Source organism: Trichosurus vulpecula, chromosome 1 (assembly GCF_011100635.1).
Source record: "Trichosurus vulpecula isolate mTriVul1 chromosome 1, mTriVul1.pri, whole genome shotgun sequence".
Taxonomy (NCBI): domain Eukaryota; kingdom Metazoa; phylum Chordata; class Mammalia; order Diprotodontia; family Phalangeridae; genus Trichosurus; species Trichosurus vulpecula.
The window spans coordinates 548,229,696-548,253,974 of record NC_050573.1 but is presented as its reverse complement, the minus strand read 5'-3'; the positions used below and the strand labels follow the sequence as shown (position 1 = coordinate 548,253,974).

The 24,279-nt window shown below is 43.5% G+C and overlaps 2 protein-coding genes across 2 annotated transcripts; both read right to left on the bottom strand.

Annotated features, from left to right (window-relative positions):
• Window positions 1–248: 248 nt before the first annotated feature.
• LOC118834166 (RING finger protein 112-like) lies at window positions 249–10,826 on the bottom strand. Its single transcript, XM_036741613.1, has 14 exons — window positions 10,731–10,826; window positions 9,713–9,754; window positions 8,608–8,914; window positions 8,136–8,342; window positions 7,775–7,909; window positions 7,401–7,505; window positions 6,582–6,632; window positions 6,201–6,257; window positions 6,017–6,103; window positions 5,234–5,351; window positions 4,947–5,077; window positions 4,800–4,856; window positions 4,519–4,593; window positions 249–3,265 (listed from the first exon to the last, which is right to left on the bottom strand). Exons 2-14 carry the CDS (start codon window positions 9,733–9,735, stop codon window positions 2,804–2,806), a joined length of 1,815 nt encoding a protein of 604 aa, XP_036597508.1. The 5' UTR covers window positions 9,736–9,754; window positions 10,731–10,826; the 3' UTR covers window positions 249–2,803.
• Window positions 10,827–20,315: 9,489 nt separating this feature from the next.
• On the bottom strand, window positions 20,316–22,818 carry LOC118841625 (serine protease 33-like). The gene is given in 7 exon segments (XM_036749191.1): window positions 20,316–20,582; window positions 20,690–20,861; window positions 21,165–21,437; window positions 21,856–22,018; window positions 22,303–22,456; window positions 22,458–22,508; window positions 22,789–22,818. Coding segments are annotated over 7 exon segments (1,110 nt in total).
• Between the last annotated feature and the right edge of the window lie 1,461 nt (window positions 22,819–24,279).

Sequence of the window (24,279 nt, the reverse complement as noted above, 5' to 3'; positions counted from 1 at the left end):
TGTGTACAATGTTCTTCTGGTTCTGCTCATTTCAGTTTGCATCAGTTCATGTAAGTCTCTCCAATTTTTTTCTGAAATCTCCCTGTTCATCATTTCTTATAGCACAATAGTATTCTATTACATGCATATAGCACAACTTGTTCAGCCATTGCCCAAGAGATGGACATCCCTTCAATTTCAAGTTTGACACTACAAAAAGAGCTGCTATAAATATTTTTGTAGCCGTAGGGCCTTTTCCCTTTGTTATGATCTCTTTGGAACGGAGACCTAGTAACAGAATTGCTGGACCAAAGGGTATGCACAGTTTGATTGCCCTTTGGGTTCCAGATTTGTTCCAGATTGTGTTCCAGAATTGTTAAATCAGTTCACAACCCCACCAACAGTTCTGCAACTGTTTCACAGGGAGCTGTTCAGATATTTTTGCTAAACAAGCATAATACTACCTGAGCATCCTGTCAAATTTGATCATGTGCTAAAAGATTCTGACACTGCTTCAGTGACCCAAGAGCAGTACAGAAGTGACTTTGCCCAGCAGAACAGTGGCGAAGTATAAAAAGAGAACGGCCAGCAGAGAAATGGTTTTGCTTAGTAGGTGTTATGTAAGTGCACTGTTCCCTAAAGGGATACAGGTCATCAAGGCTTACTGCCCAAAGTCATGAGTTGCTCCAGGAACATGAGTCCACCTATATATGTGCCAACTATCCCCTATGGACACTCTGTGAATTGGTGGGAGAGGGTCATCCAGGTTTGTGGGTAAACTATTATATTTGGATTATCCTTGCCGTTGGCTTTCATTGAGTAAACGTTAGGATTATTTCTGCTTTTGCCTTCTATTGAGTAAATGTTAGGATTGTTACTTTTATTTTCCCATTTAGTAAACATCTTCTGTTTAAGAGCCAATGGTGTTATTAAGATTTATTTTGTGCAAATGGAAAGAAGTGAGGACTAAGGCATTATGGTGATGAGTAGTAAGAGGGTCTTTACTCCACGCCAAAGTTACTCTTAGTGTCCTGATCCTGAAAGTGAGTGTCGCAGAATAGTGGAGGCCCTGGCTAGTTGTCTTATTCTGGGAAAACGAAGTAAAACAAAACTCAAATCTGCCATTATAAAAGTAGATTGGGATGAGTGAGCGAGCACAGAGAGTGCGGATGCCACTACACTGAGAACCCAAAGAAATAGTACTAATTCACTGGCCTTATTTAGACTATAGCCTATTTCAATAAATGCAAGCCTTTCTTGCTTTTCTCTTTGTAAGCCTGGGACTTAGCACAGTATTTTGCATATAGCAAGTATTCAATAAATGCTTTTAAATTCATTTATTCATATCCTTGACATCCAATTTTAGGTTGAACATAAAATCACAGGTCTAGAGCTGGAAGAAATCTTAGAAGCCATCTAGCCCAATCTCTTAATTTTATTAATAAGAAAATTTAGGCTCAGGGAGGTCAAATAACTCTAGCCAAAGTCACACAGATAAGTATCAGAGATGGGATTTGAACTCAGATCTTTTGAATCTAAAGCTACTTTTTTTCCCTACTGTACAATGTTGCTTCCCTTTATATTATATTTAGCACAAAAAAGACCCATCAATTCCTTTTACATCAAGAGCCTAGCCCATTATCCTCTGTTCCCTAATACTGGCCAATAGCTGTTGCCCCTAGTTGAATTAACCGCATCCTGAAAAATCTACCCACTAGAGTGGGTTTGACTCTTCCTTAAAATACTACAATTGATAAAGCTCTTTCACATTTGCTTCTCACAAAAGTCTTGTGAAGTAGATAAGACAGGGATCCTTATTTGTCAGATGAGAAAAATAAAGAGCCTTACTCAAGGTCACATAGTTAATGGAAGAGATGGGACTTGAAACCAGGTCTTCAGACTCCAAATCCACTGTTCTTTCCAACATACTTTGCTCCCCCCAAAAAGAGGCATATTTTGGCTTCCTTATGTTCTATTTTAGCACCGGGGAAGGGACTAGAAGGGTTCTCTGGCAGTAACACTACTTGCTCCTATGTAGGAACAGGCATCCGTGGCATTGTTCTCCCTGTAATTTGGTCCATCATCTTTGTCTTTCCTCTCTCTTCAATGAGCATTCTGCTTTAGTCCATTGAGGGTTTCATTCCCTCTACAGTGAGCTAGATGCTATAGGTTCCCTGCTCTCTCAGCAATGAAATTTAGACTGGGGTTTTATCTGGTCTAGGTTAGCTGTGATCAGTAAACTCCCTGAGGCACAAAATAGTATCCTGTCTGCTTTAGACTGGGATTTGGGGGCTAGGCTCTATCTTATCTTTTCAGAAATCATTTAGATCAGACCAAGTACAGGCTAGATGGCAGGTAGACCATCCATACACTCCTAGTCAGGGCCAAGACCTATCTGGCCTCAGGGAGTAGAAGTGAAACAGGACACTGTTCTGTGGTCAGTCTTTGAGGACAGGTGAAATAATTGCCTCCTGAGTTGGGAATGGAGAGTTAGGAGGGGGAGGGTCAATTACCAGTAGATAGTAGGAAGGGAGCCCAGGGAAGACCTAATCTAGAAAGAGCATAAAATCAGTGACAAACCACACAGGCCCACGAAATAGGTCCTAAAGCCACCATATCCTACGTGGCCTAAGCACTGCTTACTCCTACTAGATCAGTAAATCCGGGTCCATCTTTTACTTGCTAGGTCAAATACTCAACAATATCCTAGCCACCACCCCAGTGCCCTAACCTTGTTAAACAAACAAGGTCTGGTAGTCCAAAGGGCCCCATACTTCATTGCTCTTTCTCCCTCCCTCTTTCCTTCTACTTGGTTTTCCAGGGTTCATTCATCATCCTTCAGAAGAGGGTTTTCCTCTCCCTCTTGAGGAACTCTTTCCCTACCTTTGGCCTTACCCACAGCAGCCCCAATGCCAGCCCCTAGACCACAACCAACCACTGTGACACCCATAGTAGCCCCTGTGGCCGCAGCTGCAGCCTCCACAGTCAAAGCAGTAGCTACCACAGCAGTTGCCACTACACCACCGGCCACCGCCAGGATTCCTGCCCCAGCGAGTCCACCCAGGGCAGCAGTGTGGCCACAGAAACGCTTTTTATAAGAATCCAGGAAGTCCTTAACTATCTTCTGAATATCTTCCTCAAATCTGTTCATGATTTGATTCTTCCCTGGGCTCTTCAAAGTCTCTTTGAGATGATTTAAGATTTTATCTTTCTTGGCTGAGAGGCGTTTCTGCATGTTTCCAGGAAGAATCTTCAGAGAAGCAAACATGGGCTTCGTGACAGAATTCTGAAAGTGTGGAAGAAGAAACTGTGACTGCTGGCTGAGCACCCAGGCACTCTCTCCCTGAACCCAAGCCTTTGATATTCAGGTCCCTTTGATTCTGAGAATTCAGGCAACCTTCACCCTGCCAGTCCAGATGAACTTAACTATGCTTTTTTTTTTGAAAAAAAGTTTTATTGTTCCCTATATGTGTGTGTATGTATGTATGTATCTGTATCTACATCTATCTATCTATCTGTCTATCTCACTTCTTTTTACAAATATGCCCCTCTCCTGGCACCCAACAGATTAATTTTATTAGACAGTATATGCAAAATTCTACACCCATACTTCCCAATGTCTTCAATGAAAGGTGGAAGCCAAGTTTAGTCATTACAATTGTGGACAAGAATTCAGGCTGGGTAGGTGTAAGCCAGTGACTTTGTTTCCTTAGCCTGCCTTTGCTTCTGACTCAAATTCATTTGAAGCTAAGCCAGAGAGGATATTGGAAATGTGTTAAATTATCTGAACCCAAAGCTAGATAATTATCTGATAATTAATCTAGACATTAATTATAATTACTAATTATAATGAACAGAAAGCTTTGGTTCCCAGTCCATAGGGTCTAATAATAAAGACTTAGTTTTTAAATTTTAGCTTTAAAAGTCTCTTTGGCTTTTATCACCTGGTTGTGGTGGCTAGTCAATAACTATGATTAAAGAGCTATCAGCCAGGCCTTATGAGGTAGAAGATTTAACCACTACATCCTAGCAGACTTAACTTGAAATGGCTGAGCTGGCTGCAAAGAGATGAGGTTAACGGGGAGACTGGAAACCTAGTGGAGGAGTGCCCATAGGGAGGAACTCTGGCTCAGTGAACCCAATGGAACTCACCAGGGGACATCAGTGAACACTTTGGAATAAATATAGAGGGGCAACTAAACTGCCTCTGATGCTTTAGGAACCCTCATGTCCCCTGGTGAGTTCATGTATAAAAATAACAGCTGTGAGCATATGGTAGCATATGTTTTTGTGGGATAAAATACCCTACATTCATGGAGAGAATATTCTATTACAAATCTTCTAACTCTGCCATTTCATTAAGCACATTTGCTTTGAACTAATTGTATCTCTTGGATGACTAGGGAAAAATGTAGAAAAATCAGTGGGAATTTATGAGGTGCTGTGAGTGGATTTGAACCCACAGAGTATCTTGAATCTAGGGTAGTTCTTCTGGGTATCTCATACATGAGAGGGACAATGAAAAGCCTGAGGGCTCACCTGTTCCTTCACAAAATCCTCCAACTCTTTTGTAGCAGCCTCAATCATCCTCAGATCATGGAGCTGAGTAACCACCTGTCAAAGGAGAAGAAGACCCCTTATCATGTTGTACTTCACCCTCTCCATTTTGGAATTCTGTCCTAAGCCCTCCCCCTACCTCCTCTTCCTACTTAATCCTAATCCAACCCTATGTTCCCTTGAAGACAGATGCTCTGAATCCCTGGATTTAGTTCTCAACCTAGGACTAATCTCCTTCCCAGAACTACTAGCCAGGACTATACCGAATCAAACGAGGATGAAAATCCAAATTCTTCCTTCTTTAACAGGTCAAAGAGTGTCTGCAGATAAATTTAAAGGGATAATTAGGGGTCATGGGAGAATGGACATCTAGGTGTAAGATTCATGGAAGTGAGGGAAGTTTCCCGTACCTTGGTGTTTTCAGCTAATTCCCCTCCAGTGAGAATATGTCCATCTGAGTGCCTTTTCACATGCTGAGTGGCTGAATTGCAAACATCAATGATGTAGTCATGTAGATATTGATAGAAATCTTCATCCATGTCTGAGGAAGAGAAGATCTGTGATCCTGGGAGATCTGAGTTGGGGCGGGGGGGTTGTAGGGTGGCTGGAGTTTAGAAGGGAAGCGGGATGGTGGTGGGGGCAAGATCAGTTACACTCTGAGAAGGGATTATAGACTTCTGGACAGAGGGATAGTCACCTTCTGGATTTCCATTGCTGTTAACTACCACATTTTTTCCAGGAAATGGCAAGAGATAGCAGCAGGCTTGTTCCCTCTTAAGAGTCTTCTGAATCCTGGGATATCTGTCGGAAATTTTCTGAGGAGACAGCAAGACCTCAGGATGAGCTTCCTCAGGTGGTGGCTTCTTTCTCCCATCCAATGTTCCTGTTGCCCTCTCCCACTTTGAATGTCCACACTCCAGAACTACCTTTCTTTCCTCCCTGAGCCCAGGCCTCATGTCCTTCTTTCCTGTCACCCTCCAAATAGTTGCTAAATTGATATTCTTAAAGCATAGGTTCTATAAGTCAGTCCTTTGCTCAGGAAGCTTCAATGGCTGGAATTAAATATAAACTTGTTTGGTATTTACAGTCCCTCATCATAATCTCTAGCCTACCTTTCCAAGTTCATTACATTACTGCTCTTAATACACTCTGTGACGTAGCCAAACTGACCTACTGCTTGCTCCTCCCTGAACTTGCCATGTCTTTCTCTCTTTACCCCCACCTCAAAGCTCACCTCAAATGACTCCTGCTAAATGAAGCCTTTTCTGATTCTCCCCAGTTGCTAGTGACTTCCCCACAAATGATTTTATACATGCTTATACTCATACACCACGAAAAAAGTATAAGTTCTTTGAGGGCAAACTGTCTTGCTTTAGACTCAGCATTCCTAGGGCCTAGCACAATCCCTGCTAATAGCAGGCATTTAATAAATGCTTACTGAATGAATGAATCAATAAATCAAATCAATGTTCCCACTTGCCTGGATCACATCAATCATGTATCTTTGGCCTGCCTGCTTTCCAAATGTAGCTGGATAAAACCAGTCACGAACTAAGAAATCCAGATGCTGAAAAAGAACAAAAGGTAAAAAAAAAAGTTCAACAAATGGATTTGGGAAAGGGTCAGAGTCTCAGGGCAAATGCACTGGGCAAATAGTGCCTCACCTGTATTGGTTCCATCTTAAAATATTCTCCCATCTCTTCAGCAATGTGGAGGAACATCTGGCAAGAAGATGTAAGTTAAGACTCTTCTTGTCATAGTGCCAAGGTATGCTTAACTCTCTCTCTCTCTGTCTCTCTCTGTCTCTCTGTCTCTCTCTCTCTCTCTCTCACACACACACACACACACACACACACACACACACACACACACACACTCCAGGTCCCTTAGACTCTACTGGAAAAACCAAAACCTTTTCCTTCAATAGCTACTGGTTCTCATGGCCATACTATGAAACCAGACATTTTCTATCCCAAACCTAGTTCTTTATCTCATACCACTTCTCTTCCCCTCAATCCCCAGCAGAAGTTCAAGTATCCGTTTACCTCCAGAAGCTCCAGATCTGTTTCCTTGACCATCCGAGAGACATTGAGAATCTAAGGAACAAGGAAGACAGGGAACTGGGAAGAAGAGCAGGGCAGGAGAGCCTAGGAAACTTGATCATTGAGCATCTTGGAAAATATGAACCCTCCTTTTAAGGATAGGCACATTCCCAAAATGGGATTATTACATTTTATGAGAGGAAGAGGACTTATTTTGCAGGAAGGATCTTATGACTAGCAGATCTTGCCTCTCTTGGCTGCTGTGCAGAAATCAAACCTAGTATAGTCTAGTTAGAGTTAGGAGCTGGGGTGAAGGTAGAGGAAATTTTCTATAACCTACTTTTAAAATATTGCCTCAGGGGCTCCTTAAGGCCAGGTGATATTAAGTGCAAACATAGAAACTAGTGAGGATCAAGCCATCATTTTCACTAAGAACATGGGAGTTGATCCAGATTCAGTTTCATTGGCCTAGAAATCTCATCTTTTGATAGATTTACACAGCATATATTCCAACAATATAATGATTCAAAAATACAAATCACATCCACTTTAAATCCTATGACCTTATAGATTTTTTTCTACAACTATTCACCATTCCTTCCCAATTACAATAGTATCGACAGCAGTCCTATGCCATTAAGGCAGTGCATTGAGGTGCCCTTTTTTCGATGATGCAAAGGATTTCCATCATTGCCTCTTGGTTCAACTCCTGAGTGATAATTCAAATCTGGCCTACAAATCCTACAGTGAACTGGAAGGAAAGCTGTCTTAGAGAAAGAGCCCACAGGCTAAGGAACAAAACACCTGGGCCTAGGCTATCACCTGGTGAGAGCTGAGCAGCATACTGAAGGCCACGAGCTTAGCATTCATTTCCTTGTCCTGTTCTAGACTCAAAGCACCTTCTGTGTCCACAAGAAACACTGCCACCTGGAAGGGAGAAGGGAAGACAGAGCATGAGGTCAGAGCTTCCTCTTCATCCTCTCATCCTTCTGCCCCTTCTTCCCTCAGAACTTCCTCAATTCTTCTAACCTTTCACCTACCTGATTTCCCTCAGTTTCTCTTCTCTCTTCTGTCTTTTTACTTTCCCCATCCCCTACACCCACTCTTCTTTCTCTTTTCCACTGTCCACCCCTTGCCTCCCTGCTTTTTGCTTCCAACTTTCCAGTCTCCCTATCTCCCCTGTTCTAGACTCTTACCTTCATCCCATCCTTCTCCAGAATAAATGGCTGGCTCCAGAGCCACAGGCCCTTAGTGATGCCTTCAGCTCCTGGTTCACACTGGAACCCTGAAAAAGCTCTTCCTCCTCTCATCCACTGGGGATCCTTGGACTCCTAAAAGAGGTAGAATTAATTATTTCTCCCCAGGACCCAGCTATCATCTATACAAAATCTCTCCTTTAGAACTTATTTACTCCCTTCTCAAAATCCAGGTCTGGGCCTCCAGCCCAAAGCTCCCTTCGGAAGCTTTTGGCTTCAACTCATTTCCCTTCTCCCAGGGTTCCTGTCCTTCCCTCCCCTCTATCTGTCCAGGCCATCGAATCCCAACCCCATGCCTTACCAGACCCTGCATTCCTCGGATTAGATAGTTGAGAAGGAAAGACTTTCCCGTTCTCAGCTCCCCCTGGACAGAGATGAGACAGACTGGACTGTCCTTGGCTTGAGGGTGATTCAGACATTGAGCCAGAACCTCTGGAAAGAGGGTGAAACCTCCCGTGGAGTCAGTTTGAACCAGCTGCTTTGCCTCTCCATTGTAAACATTGTAGGGCTTCGGAGAAGAAGGAAAGGTACTGTAAAGTTCCTAATATTCTTGGATCTGACCCTAGAGTACCCACCTCTATTAAGTATAATGAAGGAATTCCCCATCTTTCATTCTAATCTTTTTGGATTTAACCCAAAGTTCACAACCTCTTCCTGAATCAGGCAAGATGCAATTTATTAAGTGCTTTCAATATGCTAGGCACTTGGCTAGTCAGACCCAGAAAATCAATTTTTCCTTCCCTACATGAAACTGTGAAGCCTCAATCCCTGACCTGGTTTGAGTTTGTGTTCTGCTGAAGCAAGTTCATAGTCTCCAATAGACTCCGAAGCCGGGTGTCTGGAACTAGCTGCCTCCTATCACACCTCCTCTGGCACTCAGGGCAGCAAGGTGGTTGGGAACCTGGAACACCTGAATCCCAATGGCAGGTGATGCACTGAGCACAGAAGTTGTGGCCACATTCAAGGGAGACAGGATCCCGAAGCCACTCCCAGCAGATGGAGCAGGTAAGGTCAGTCTTCAGTAAATCAATTGTGTGAATCGAAGTACTTGGTGAGGGGCTTCTTGGAAGGGAGCTAGATCTGAAGATGCAGAACAAGGTGTTGGAGAGAAGGATGTCTAGATCTGGGAAGGGCAGCAGGAGCTAATGGGGGGGAGTTGACATCTGGTGGCCAGGATATTTCATTTAAGAGAAGAGAAGGGTAACAGGAATGGGGACCAAATGTAAGTAGGCTATTTTGATATATAATTTCTTTTTTTAAAATACCTCTTTGTGCATCAATTTCTCTGTGGATCACTGTGGGAAGGAGAGACTGGAAAAGAAGTGGAGGAGAGGGGTTTATATTCTTTTTGATCCCAGATTATAAAATCTTGGAATGAAAAGGAATATCATAGGTTTTCCAGTCTAACTTGTCACCCAGTGCAGGAATGCCCTCTAGCATCACTGTGTGAACACTTTCAGCAAAGAGGAGTTTTCTACAGGTTGAAGTAGAGCCAGGGGTGGGGAAGCTATGGCCTCGAGGCCACATGTGGCCCTGTAGGTCCTCAAGTGCAGCCCTTTGACTGAATCCAAACCCTCTAATTTGGTTCCCCACTCTCGAAGTAGACCATTCTCTTGTTGGATAGCAGTAATTTCTGGAAAGTTCCTCCTTATATAGAATTGAAATCTCTGCCTTACTGTAAATTTTACTGACTGGTCGTGATTTTGCCCTCTGTAAGAGGCAACAAAGAACAAGATTTTTTCTTCTCCACAATATCCTTTCAGATATTAAAAGCTAACTATCATGTCCCCTCCTAAGTCTAGACTTCTCCAGGCTAAGCACACCCCAATCTTTCTAACCTGGGCCCATGCTTGGATATTAACCATCACTTCTACTTACAAATGATGATTCTTGTTTTCCATCAAGAAGGATTTTTTTGTCCTTGAGAAGATGAAATAAAAAAATGACAGAGATAGAACAGAACACGGTTAGAGCTGGACCTTGGCACCCCACACTCCTCTCATCTCTGTGCCTTTCCTATCCACTTGTCCTCCCCTCAACCTCATTTCTTCCCCCTTTCTACTGTCCTCCTTTTATTGCTATCTCATTCACCTTTCTTCTCCTCAACTCTATTTACCATCCACTTTCTACCAGCCAGCTAGGAGATAGACACAGTGTATAGAGTGCTGGGTCTGGAATCAGGAAGACTTGAGTTCAAATCCAGCCTCAGATACTTACGAATTGTGTGTGACCTTGGGCAAATCATTTAACTTCTGCCTGCCTCAATTTCCTCAATGTAAAATGAAGATAATAATAGTATCTACTTCCAAGGTTGTTGTGAGTCAAATAGCTTGGTATCTGGCACATAGCTGGTGCTTAATAATGTTTGTTCCCTTCCCCCTTCACTGTTCTCCTCCTTAGCTCTATCCAACTGTCCTTTCCTCAGTCCTAGTCCACATTCTTTCCCACTCTGGTCTGTTCAACTCTATTGCTCTTGCCCATCAGTATCTTGCCCCAGCCTTTCCAAATACCAGTTGCTGCACCTGCTCAGCCCCTGGCCCCTATACTTCCTACTGCCTTCACCTTAGCACTGGTTTCTTTCTATACTATTGTCCGCCCCCCCGAGACCCATTCCCCTCCGATCCCACAATCCCCGCCTCATCCCCACTCCCCTCCCATCCCACTGTCCTCACCCTGTTCCCATTCCTCTATCCTGTCTCCAGACCCATTCCTCTCCCTTTAAGCACAAAAGTCTCGTTTGTCAGGTCCACAAACATGTGGAATAAATGAGGTAAACAACTTCTGTTCCTGGAAGTGGGAGGGATGGGGGAGGGGGTTGAGGGTAGGGATAAAGCCAGGCAAGAGTCAGGGATGCAGGGAGAAAGAAGACCAGAAGAGACGAAAGAAATATACTTACCTGCCTTAGGGGTGTACCTGCTCTGGGAAAGGGAACGATGGAGCGTCTCACTTCAGCTATCAACCAGCTTCTGTTCTAGGAGGAAAATGAAAGTACTGTAGGCTGTATTGGAGGAGGAGTTTTAATCAGGAAAAAGAAAGGAGGAAGTGATAGGCTCAAAGTCCAGGGAAGAGGCAAGGAGACCCGATAGAAACAGAATTCAGGCATGCAGAAAACATTCCTTGAAGAAGAAAAGAAAAGGTGGTCAAGCGAGTGAAAACACAGCAAGTTACTTCATTTACTCATTCAATGGACAGGGCTTTTCAGTAAGAACTTTAATTTTCAGTTAGAAAATAACTGCTCACATTTGCAAAGCATTTAACATGTTATCTCATTTGATTTTCACAAACATCTGTAATACTATAAGTAATCTTATTCCCATCCTACAGATGAGGCTCAGAGAGAAGAAAAGCCTTGACCATAGTTATACAGTTAATATGGAGGTAGGTTCCCAACCCAGGTTTCTCCTGACTCCGTGTCCAAATGCCTTTGTGCTTTGATACCTGTGATGTTCAAGACTCTTTGCTAGAAGCTATGGGGAGAGAGAAATAAATAAAACCTGGAGCCAGCTTCAAAAGGGCTCACAATTAGCTGGGGAAATAAAAACAAATATTTATAGTTTCCTCTCTAGGTTATTTCCATCATGGTTTGTGGTTTGGTTTCCCAGGGGATGACTACCCCAGGTTCGAAGTACTTTGGGAGGTCACACACCTGAAATAATAGCCCATGTGTCCCCATGAATGTGTTTACCTTAAATAGTCTGCCAGAGTACACAACAAGCTTAAAACAAAGGCATTTATGAAATGGCATAACATGAACAGTTGTAACAAAATATTCTGTCCATAAACCTGGGGCCCTCTCTCCCCAAAATGCACACAGCATCAATGGGAAGACTGGGCACAAGCACAGAGTTCACTAGTGCAGGCACAGACGTGGAGTTCACTAGCATGAGCACAAACATAGAATTCACCAGTGCAGGCACAAACACAGAGTTCACTAGCACAGGCACAAATAAAGAGAACACACACGGTCAAGGCAATTTGCAGCTCCAGAACTTCAGGGACCCAGTGTCTTTTCTCTCTCACATTCCCCCACACTCCACCCTTTCCTCACCCACTGCAGCCCTTGTATCCAATGGACAGATCACTCCACTGAGTTCCTTGGGTTTGCTCCTCATAGCAGCTCAGCTCAAAATCACAGTTAGAGTCTCTGGTCCTACTGTCTGTGGGGCCAGGCATGTCCTCCTGGATGAGGTGCTCTACTAAAAGATCCTCATTGCCCAAGTGGGGGGAGGGTGCTCAAGGGGAGAGAACCCTTCCCCCTTTCTACTCTGGAAAAGGCACAAGGAAATAGGCAAGATGACTCTCTTTTTGTTGTTTGCCTTTGCTTTAATTTTTTTTAAGTAGACATTTAATAAATTGTTGTTATTGTGCCGGTTCTTTGTTCTCAAAGAGGACCATGACATCAGGGAGATGATGATATAACTTGCAGTTGACTTGATTGGAGTTAGGGAGGGCTGTGCAAGGTCACCAGCCTCACTTTCTCCTCCAGAGCCATCTGGGTCTAGTGGCCAGATATTTATCAGGATGACTGGAAATGGCCCAGGATACAATGGGAGACTCTGGCCCTTTTAGGCTAAGGTCTTTTCAGGTTCTCACTTTGAGTGAGGGGATGAAGATATATTGGAGAAATACTTCTTCCTTCTGTTAAAAGTTATAATTTGTTCCTAACACTGGTGATAGCAAGATCAGATTCCACTTGTGCAAGAAAAGTATTTGCATGCCTCTTCCTCATACATGGTTCTATTTCAAGCACTATATGGACTAGAAAGACTACATCCTTCACTTTTAGAAAGTTAATATTTTAACTTAGATAATATTTTAACATAGAAACCTATACAGGGTGTCCCAAAAGTCTGAGTGGAGTTTTAAGCTATCTTTAAGCTGTCTTAAAAACAGATACAGAGATGATGAAGCACAGGTCAAGGCCCAGCTGAACTCTCCCAACATTGCCCTCCAAACAACTTTAAAATAATGCCTCAAATCAAATTGTGGAACAGCAGAGCCAATAACAGGTCAGGGGAGACATTTTTCCAATCTAAGACAACTTAGGAGGTCCACAGGAGAGATCTGTAACACTTAGTAGGCACAGGCCCAGAGCACAGCAGCAGCACAAGTGGTGAGCCTTGGAGGTGGCCAAGACAGCAGTAGTAGCAGCATCCAGAGCTCTCAGCCCAGAGATGGTAAGGGGGTTGAATAGCTGGTCAGAAAGAAACTCTAGGGGACCTATGCTAGCACTGGGTGCTATAGCCACAGCCACAGCCACAGCCCCAGCCGAAGCAGGAGCTGCCAGTGGCAGAGCTGACCTACGGGAGGAAGCTGAACAAGGACTTCAGGCCAGTGGGTAATCTTTTTACCATAGAGGGGGAAGCATGATTTTGCTTTACGCAATCATGCTTCTCTGTAGCCTCCTGGTTACTCTTTCAAGGCGTACTTATTGGGCCTGGAAGCTTTTGATCAATATATCAAAATGGGGTTGCTGGTTCATGGGTTGGTTACTGTGGAGCCTAAATATATGTTTTGATTCTTCTGCCTTCTACTTTGAGAGTTTCTTATATCCGGCGGTTCCAAACCTTTCAGACATGTTTATGATCCTCTTTGAGGTTATAAACTCTGCCCTCCTAATACATTTGGCAACGCGGATGGGATCGCTAGGTATAAGATCTCTATTTAGAAGCAGAACAATTTCAGAGGAAGAGATGAATATCCCAGGATGGGAGGATCCATTTTATTCCTCCCTAGCAAAAGAATTGGCTAAAAAAGCTGGACCCTGTGAAAACTGGGAACCAAGGCTACGGAGAGGAGATCCTAGGGATTTAGAAAAGTGTTTACAAGAAGTTGGGATTCAGTCAGGGGCATCACTATCTAGGCAAAGCTGGATAGTGTTATCAGCCTACCGGCTAGTATACGAAAGATTGAGATTAAGTGAAAGACATGGGGGCACTCCTACCCCACAGCAAGAAGGGGAATCTCAGATAGCAGGAGACCAAACTGACTCAAATGAGAACTTTTCTATTAATGTGGCTAGGAGCAACAGGAGACCAAATAAGCCAAGAGTGCATTCCAACCCAGCCCAGAAAGAGCCTGACTGCCTGCTTCGTCCTACCCATGGTGGCAGAGGAAGTGAGTGGGGGGAAAATGAGACAACGTTAGGGACTGAGGCACAAAACACTACTGGGGTTCAGGATGTGCCTCACACAGAGAATAGGAGATGGTTAAATGATCAGACAAGGGCTCGACCCATACAAAGGAGGAAGACAGAAACCCGAGGTGAAGATTCAGTTACAAGGGAAATTCAGGAAGATTTCTCACTGCAAGAGGTCACAGATATTTTGAGTAGATTCAGCCAAAGAATAGGAGAACCATTGATATCTTGGATGGTAAGACTCAGTGATCAAGGGGCCAGTGGAATATCAGTAGATAGGACAGACTGTATGAGATTCATAGGTATCAGCCATGATCCTCTAGTTCAACAAGCTTTTAGGGAACATCATCAGCAAGGAGATGGTGATAGCAGGACTACTCTGTTGGCGTTAGCCGCTGTGGGATGCAATAAGAGATATGCTACTGATTCTATGTGGCCCACTGAGCACAGACCCTGGTATTCACTTAGAGATTATATCATGAGACTAAAGGAGGAGGTGATGAAGACTGCCATTATGATAGGAACCGCAGACAAATATTACAATGATCCAATGGGACTGCCTCATAGGAATTTAATAATTAGGACAGCTCCCCCTGCTTATAAACAACTAATTTTGAATTTATTACTTGGAGAAGTAGAGAGCCGTCTTACAACAGTGATAAATAAGATTTTACAGTTACATGACTTAGGTGACTGGGGAAGGGATAGATCTCCTCGAGAGAGAAGGGTGAATAACCAGCAAACTTGGCACCAAAGGAGAGTAACAAGGAAAGAAATGTTTACTGCTCTATTGAGAGCAGGGGTAGGTTTTGAAATGATAGATGGCATTCCAACCAATGAATTATACAGAATGTATAGAGATAAAGGACTTGATAACAGGAGAGATAGGGAAATAAGAACTGCTCCTGCAAATGCTACAGATGTTGAACCTTCAAACCCAAGTGAATCACATGAAAGGGAATACTAGGGAACAGGCCGAGCCCCAGTCCAAATTAAGGAAATACACAGGCTGGATTGCAGACCTCACATTAACTTGACCATATATTGGAAAAATGTGTCAAGTACGATAACTGAGGCATTAATAGATACCGGGGCCGAGGCCACCCTTATTTATGGAAATCCAGACAAGTTCAGCCATGGAACTCCTATTACCATTACAGGACTAGGAGGGACTGAAATATCAGCCAGGCAAGTTAAATTAATGATGAAAATTGGACAGTTGCCCAAGAAAGAATATAATGTGGTTATTGTGCCTATTCCCGAATACATCATTGGAATAGACATATTGAAGGGTATGACCTTAAATTTACCCGAAGGGAAATACCAATTTGCTGTGAGGAAAATGGGCATTAATGCAGTCTTAGTGGGGAAAATCAAGATGGATCCAATCACTTTGCCCGAACCTTCCCAAGTAATTACTTTGAGGCAATATCGTGTGCCAGGTGGGCAAGATGAAATTGCCAACACACCTTTGACCCTGAACAAGATATATACACCCAGAGGTTGGTGTTCTCCCTTGGGACACTCAGTCACTGGAAGAGTGGCATGGGACTCTGGGCAGCTGTTTTAAGAGCCTTCCAGCTTGTAAACCCAGATGTTGATGCTTTTCTTGTAACTATGAATTGTGATTTGGTCTGTTTATATTGTGTATGTTTGTAATTTGTGTTTGCTCTGAAGTTCAGGTTGCTGCTTTTTCTTCCTGAACTAAGTGAATGATATTCATATGTTGGATTAAAGTAAGACTGTTAACCCCTTAATGTTGCTTTCCTTAGTAATGCAGATCAAAAGAACCTGTGTTAGCGTCCTTCTGTGTGCTGGTTGTTGTTGCTTTTACACAGCTACTAGCAAGATTGTTGCTACAATCTATTAGGAATCTATTGTATAAGTAGATGAATGAAAAATTAATTTAATTTAATTAATTTAATTTAAAAAATGTTTTATATGACTTTACATGTATGATGGGAATCATATTGCTTGCCTCCTCCATGGGTAGGGAAGGGGATGGAGGGGCAGAGTGAATTTAGAATTCAAAATGAGAAAGTGAATGTTAATAAAGGAATTTGTTATAATAATTAAGGTGAAAGGTGAAATAAGGCCCTGTATCAGGGTGATGGTAATGGAAACAGGAGGGATGATTTCAAGAGTGTTGAAGACCTAGACTCAACAAAGACATAGGCAGATGATTGGATGAGAGTCGAGGAAGAGTAGAGGCAATGATATCACAAATGTAGGAGACTGAATGAATGATGATGCCACTGGTAGAAAGTGAAGTCAGTCTGAAGAACTTGTTTAGGAGAAGAGATATTAAGTTTCATGTTGTGTTTCGTGAGATATGATTCATTAGCATCCCTACTCTATTCCATTCAGTAGTAATCAGCATGGTATTTTACATAAATCATATAGAGATAATTAGATAACATAGGTTCTTATGCCTTTATAATAGGCCTCAAACTTTAATGCAATGTTTATTTCTTGTTTACCACTTAGAAACTCACTTGTGCAACCACAAGAATGCTGACAAATACATCTCCATCCTGCATTGCTCAAATTTTGTGTCCCAACCTAGGGTGGATGATTCTTTGGAAAGTCCCCCAACTTGTTTTTGTACTTCCAGGACACTCTCTCTCGTCCAGCATGAGCAGGTGACCATCTTATGATCACTTAGTCAATTTTATTTTAGTTTCAGTTTTGTATTTTCTCTCTTCCACTTCCCCTTTGCACACCCACTGACAAACCAAAAACCTCATTACAACTATATTAAGCCAAAGAAATGTCCACATTTGTCATGTCTGAAAAAAAGAAAGCAAAGAAAATATGCTTCAATCTGCACTCTGGGTCTATCAGTCCTCTTTTTTGGGGTAGATGGAATATTTCATGAGTCCTTTGGAACTGTGGCCTGTGATTGTGTTGATCAGAGGTCCTAAGTCTTTCAAAGGTGTTTATCTTTACAATATTACTATTATTGGGGCAGCTAGGTGGTGCAGTGAGTAGAGCACTGGCCCTGGAGTCAGGAGGACCTGAGTTCAAATCCGGCCTCAGACGCTTGACACACTTACTAGCTGTGTGACCTTGGGCAAGTCACTTAACCCCAATTGCCCTGCCTTCCCCCCCTGCAAAAAAAAAAACCAAAACAATATTACTATTATTGTATATAATGCTCTCCTAGTTCTGCTCACTTCACTTTGCATCAATTCATAAGGTCTTTCTAGGCTTATCTGGGAGTTTTCTGTACAAAGATGTCAGCTGAAGACACAAGAGGTTTTTTTCTTTTTTTTCTTTGTCAATGAGAGGGGAAAGGGGAAGTGGAAGGGAGAAAATATAAAACTGAAAATAAAATAAAATTGACTAAGGATAACTCACAACCTATATCCCCATATCCAACCACTACCAATGCTACAATCCTTTATTTTCAACTACTTCCTCATGTTCTCCACTTGGATCCTGGACTAAGTTTTTATCATCAGAGCCGTAAAAAGAGCAGGATAACTGGGGCTTTGCTCCAAGGCACTGAAATGTAGAGTGCAGGACTGAACCGGTGTTCTAAGTAGGAGAAACAGTGGAGTTAAGCACCTAGTTAGCAATAAGTTTAAGCATTAGTTTTAAAAGGATGTAAATTGTTCGGTTCTACCAAATCTATACCCCAGGGGAGCTCTTCCCAACCAGTCTCCTTCCTCTTCTTCCTCTCTCCCTCTTCCTCTCCCACAGACATACAAACCAAAGTCTGGTGTCTTAACGTCTCTCCATCAAAAGGTCTTTGTCTCAACATTTGTGGTCTCTTCCCTCCTTGCCCCAAAGTAATTTGAATTTTTCTTATTTTCTCTTGGTAGTTTTTATGTTATTTGTCAAAGCCCTGAATTGCTAGTGACAAGTATTTGTCACATAGTTAGTGGGAGTCATGTGAAGATTTGGGGACTGAGGAGGTACTCAGGCAAGGTTGTTCTTTTGGCTATTGCTCTGTGGATTTTCTAATGTGATTCTGCCCTATTTCCCTATCCAATTTCTTGCCTTCATCTCTTCCTCTGAGATTTAGCTCAGGCACCAATTTCTTCATGAAGCTATTCCTCGTGCCCAAATTACTAGGGACCTTCCTCTCAAACTACTTTGTATGTAACTACTTTGTCTATATTTGCATTTATGAACCTTTTAGTGACGCTGTATATCTCTGCATATGTACTTATCGTCTCCCTGGCTAGAATGTAAGCTCACTGCTTCATCGCTTCATTCTTTGTACTTGTTTCCCTAGAGCAGAGGCATCAAACACTTGGTTCATTGGCTGCATGCGAGGGGTGACACTCCCTAGTGCCATCTGAACCGTTGAAATGTATCTGATTTTTATGTGTTGATGTATTAATAAAAAAGGAACTATATAAATAAATACGGTTTTCTAAATCAGTATGCAGACACAGGGATCCTTACATATGATTTAGAGACCCCTGTTTCTATTTGACACTACAGCTAGGTACTGCACAGTACCTAGAACCTAGTAGGTTCTTCAGAAATAATTGTTGGTTAATCAATTTTTGGTTCATGCAAGACTGATTTCCATCGTCTCTGCATTTCCCCACATCATTTGAGTTCTCTACCCTATGGGAATTCAAGAAAAAAATATCAACAGACTATTTGAATACTCCAAGAAGCAACCACCTCCAACCTAGGCTCTAGCACCAGAAGAACAATGTAGTGCAGTAGAGAGAAAGCTGGCCTTGGGATTCTCAAGACTTGGGTTCTAGACCTCTGAATGAGATCTTTATCTCTTGTAGATCATGGACATTTATTGAATGCCTACTAGGTGCCTAATCTTGTACTAGTCATAATCCCTTCCTTTAAGGAGGTCTGCAGCTTTATAATCCTATATATTTTATTTGATGCACTTAAAAATATATTTCTGAGGAGCCCATAGACTTTAAAGGGGTCCATGACACACAAAAAGGTTAAGAACCACTGGACCAGATAATTTCTAAGGTCTCTTCCTATTCTAAACTCATGGTCCAATGAACTATGTCAGTCCATAGATAGGATAAAATTACTTTTTGGTGGGGATCCTGGGAGCTAGGGGTCCTGGACTAGAGTCAGGAAGACTCATCTTGAGTTATGTGACCCTGGGCAAGTCACTGAATGCTGTTGACCTTAGTTTCCTCATCTGTAAAATGAGGTAGAGAAGAAAATGGCAAACAACTGTACTATCTTTGCCAAAAAAATCCCAAATGGGGCCATGAGCAGTCAGATGTGACTGAAAAACAACTAAGGAGAGCTGGGAAGGCTGCATGGCAGAAAGTGACATTCGTAGAATCATAGAGTACAGTAAAAGACATTGGAGATTATTCAGCCCAACTCCCTTGTGTTACAGAAGGAAGTGTGTGTGTGTGTGTGTGTGTGTGTGTGTGTGTGTGTGTGTGTGCCCCTGCTCCTCGAATAACCATCAAATTTAGAGCAGTTGCAGTGGAACTAGGAAGGAGGGAGTGGTATTGATAAGAATATCTCCTCTGAGGATTGTCTTTCTAGTGCAGGCATTGTCTCTCTGGGCCCATGCCTTCCTTATTGAGACCATCACCTCTATCTCCTCTCCACAAGTCTCCTGGATTCTGCCCTTGAGTCCCTTGGCTCTGAGAGATGAACTTTATATTGGGGGTGGGGGAGGCCTGCCTGCCACTTCCTGTCCAGCTTTCTAGCTATGCTACCGGAGGTACCTCCCCCTTCTAGTTCCCTTTTTATGTGTTGTCCTTCCTCATTGGAACATAAGCTCCTTGAGAGCAAGACTGTCTTGTTTACTTGCGTTTATATCCCAGCACTGAGCACAGTGCTGGCACATAGTAAATGCTTAAAGGCTCTATTTATCTTTCTACTCTCCCCCACTCCTCCCATCAAAGCTCTCTACTTTAGAGAGAACCTTCTATTTTAGTAGTATAATAATAACCCACATTTAGCACATCTAGTTTTGCACATCAAGCACATTTTAGCACATTCAAGTTTTGCAGAGCACTTTACATACATGATCTCATTTGACAAAGGATCAAACTGAGGCTTAGAGATGTTAAATCATGTGCCAGGAACATCCCAGCTGATAAGTATCTAACACAGGTTTTGGACCAAGTGCTTGCTCTCTCTGTCTCTGTCTCTCTCTCTGTCTCTCCACCTCCAGTACTATAACTCAGGTCCTTGAGGAAAAGACTATTTCATTTTTGCTTCTTTATTCCCAGAACCAATACCACTACCATGCACAGAATTAGTGTTTCATAGATGATTATTGAATCAAGTTGAATTCTCCCTTTTAACCCATCTTCCCTAGGGCAAGCAACTTTCTCTTAAGGAGAGAGAATCTTTTTCCTCTCTCTTCCCTCCTGTTTACAGCCCTACAAGCAGAAACTCTGCTGTCACTAGGAATAGACTAAAAAGAATGGATAATCCAGGATGGCCGGAAAATGAGGCCGATGAGGGGATGAGGTTCTGCTGTACTTCAGGGGCAAGGGTGATGATCCAAGGGGTGAAGGCAGCCACGTTGGCATAGACTCCAGGGCGGTTGGGGGCACTGCAGACCTCCCCCAAGCTTACTATACCTCCTAGCACCCATCGGTCCTTCAAATGGCAAGACAAAGGGCCCCCGGAATCCCCCTGGAAGAGAATACATTGTTGACATGTGGCTGGTTCTGGGGGGAAGGGCAAGACTCCCAAGGGAACAGGGTTGATGGGGGAGGACAAAAAGTTAAGAGATTTCTTACTTGGCAGGAGGCTGTGGTGCCCTCTGCACTGCCAGCACAGACCATGTCATGCTCAATGACAGGGACCTTAAGAGGACGGTGGGAGTCTTGATGGTAAAGGGTCTCACAGGCCTCCTGGGACAGGAGAGAAACATTGGCCTGCTGGAGGGTTTGGGGAGCTGGGAGGGGAACCAAGGAAAGAACAAAGGGTGGGAAGTGACTAGGACAGAAGTCCCGAGAGAGGACTAGAAAGGCCATGAAGCTGAGGTCTTAGGGACTGTTCAGAGTTAACCAGGAAAAAACTGGGGATTAGTAAGGAAGACTCTTGGAGCAAGAATTGCAGATTAAGGCTTGGAGACAGAACTGAGTATCCCTAGGTTTAAGGTAGTGCTCTTATGGATCTGAGAGGGAGCACAGGCTAAAGATATGCGTGGAGAGGCCAGAATGGGGATGCAGCAAGGAGAGTGATCTGGACTTCTAACAGCCTTACTTACCTCCTTCTTTAATATTTCCCCAGCCTGTCACCCAGCAGGTTGTCCCAGGAGGAACTGGGGAAGAGGCTGTAGGGAGAGAGATGGGCAGGATGTTCTCAGAGAAGGGCACAGGCAGGTCAAGCTGTACCAGAGCTATGTCACCACCAGACTCATCCAGGCTGGTGAATGCAGGATGCCGGATGATCTGCCTTACTCCTTGCTCCAAGGCATGGGGACTTGGGGAGTCCAGGTGGTGAGAACCCAGGAGGACTGAGAGCTGGGAAGCATTCACACGGCTGTTAAGAAAGGAGACAACTAGATAACCAAAGCTAGCCACTTGACTAGGATCAGCATACTTTATATTCTGATGAGTGGATTTTTATTCCAAATTGCAAATGCAAATTGCAAATAAGACCCCAGCATTTTCTGATCTTTCCCTGCTTTTTTTTTCCCCTTCCCTTAAGAATTTCCCAGAAACTTTAAGAAGCACTGAAGGGATCACAAGTGGAAAAATTTTAAGTAACCCTGCTAAATAATCCGTGACTTCTTGCACCAACTCTCCCCCCGCCCCCCACCTCGCCACATTTTAAAAATTCCAGTCCTTTTTTCTTGTTCTTTTAATCCCCAATTTCAATGGATCATTTTCCCCTACTTTTCCTTTGCTATCCCCCATCTCTCTATCATCTTCCCAGAGCAGCTCCTATCGGGACTTACCTGGGAATGCAGTGGGCTGCAGTGAGCAGCCAGCTGTGGGAGATTAGGGCGGCACCACAGATGTGCTGTTTAAACCATCGGAGGCTGGCATTCCAGGGCCATGTGCCCTCCCTGGCGTCCTCACCCCCAGCCACCCAGAGAGAAAGGGGAGGTTGGCCACAGACTAGGGGAGTTGGGAGGAGGGTGTTGGAGAAAAGTTGTGACAGGTCTCAAATGTTTCAACATTCAGCACTAAATGCATACAGAATCCAAATACACACTTGCCCATACTTGAGAGCTCCCCTCCAGACTCTAAATTACCCCCTTCTTCCCCCTTCATCTTCAGAGAAGTTCTGTCCTATAAAGCCAGATCCTCCCTTCTAAAAACCCAGACTATCCAGCTCTCTATTTTCCAACTCTTATCTATAGATTCCTAATCTTTTCCCAAATCTAGTTACATTGCTTTACCTGAATTCCAGAGGGATTTCTGTTCTTTGGTGGCTCTGAGGATGGGAGAGCCATTGTGGGGTCTAGTACCCACATGAGGGGAAGCAGTCACTACAAAGGCCATGGTCATTGTAAAGGAGAAAATGTCATGAGACTTATCCCTTTCCCACATTCATTCCCTCACCCATTGCATGGCTCACTCTTTTGGTGGGAGCTGAAACCACTAACTACAACACTGACTTGTCTCTTACCAAAAAGAAAAAAGAAAAAAAAAAGGTGATGGGAGCTATGACACTTACCCAGGACCACTCTCAGAGATGTTCTCCACTGATGCTGCATTCTTTGCTGCTCCCTAAGACTAGCTTGCTAAAATCAGGGTTCTTAAGATGTATCTCAGTTTGGGCCCACCCCTCCCTAAGGGCACACCTCAATGAGGCCCCACCTCCTGGTCTCCTTCCACCTTGCCTCCTGACGTCCATCACTTGGGGCTCCAAGTACTTTTTGTACCTGTAAGATGCTCCACTGATCCCTGATCATATCCAGGGGCTTTTTCACTGGGGTTGGAAGGAGAAACAAAGATTTTGGAAAGGAAAAGGAATGTGATAGGTGAGGGTAAGTGGAGAAATTCAGAACTTAGGAGACCCTGTAGCTGGGTTTTGGGGAAGGGCTAGGTTTGAGGGGAGTTGGGTAAGGTCTAGAAAGTTTGAGTCTTGGAAAAGTTAACACCTGTTGATTTGTCAATCTATATAACTGGTAACAAGAGGACATCAGCCACCAGAGGCTCAATCTTTTGAGTGAATATTTTTCATATCTGGGGCCAGTTACTTCAAAAGTGAAAATCAGCCAAGTAAGGGCCAAAAAAGGGGAGTTAGCCAGATGCCAGATCAGCAAGGGGAATAAGGTGTGGAGAGGAAAGAACCCTTGGCAGCTGGAGCCTGGTAGGGGAAGGCAGTTGACTTGGGGAGACAATAGGATTGGATTTGGGAAGAAAGATCATACAGGGTGGAGTGACTGCGATCTAATCTTTTAAAGCCAGAAGAGGAAATTCTCCCATTAGTACTGAATCAGTATTTGCCTCTCCCTAACTACAAATTCCTCTGGAGGGATAACATGATTTCCTGCTTTGTGCTGGACATTTGTGGAAGGGGAAGAAATGGTGAATATTGCATGATCCGCCTCTCTGGCCCACAGACTCCATTTCCCCTTCAGAATCCAAAAGCTGTTCTCCTCAGACTCTGCCTCAATGCCCCAAATCTACTCTATCTACAACTTACGCCCCTGACTTCACAGTATCACATGGATCCTGAGCTGGAAGACTTCAGAGGCCAACCAGTACACTGCTTTATTTTTATAGATGAGGGAATTGAGGCTCAGAGAGGGTGAGTAGGTTGACTGGATAGTAAGCATTGGAAGCTAGATCTCATAGATTTAGAGCTGAAAAGGAGCTCAGAGGTCATCTGCTCCAACAACCCTCACTTCGTATATAAAGAAACTGAGGCCTAGAGATCTATGAGTCTTGTTGTTCAGTTCTTTCTAACCCTTCATGACCCCATTTGGGCTTTTCTTGGCAAAGATACTGGAGTGGTTTACCATTTCCTTTTCCAGCTCATTTTACAGGTGAGGAACGGAGGTAAACAGGGTTAAGTGACTTGCCCAGGGTCATACAACTAATCTGAGGACAGATTCGAACTCATCTTTCTGACTCCTGGCCCAGTGCTCTATCCACTGCACCATCTAGCTGCCCATCTATGAGCTCATGATTCTGTAATTCTATTCTTTTCCACAACCCAAGTTTCACTTTCCTCCCAGAATCCAGAGGCTATTCTCTCTGGCTTCTAGTTCTTTACTCCAGATTCCTCCCCACTCAACTTGCTGAAAAGTGGGGGTTCTCTTCCAGTAATCTCCCAGGCTGTCACCCAATTACCCCTTCTTCAGAACCATGCATCCAGTTACCACTGCTCCACCTTGGACATTGATTTTCTTCCTTGGAGAGTAAAC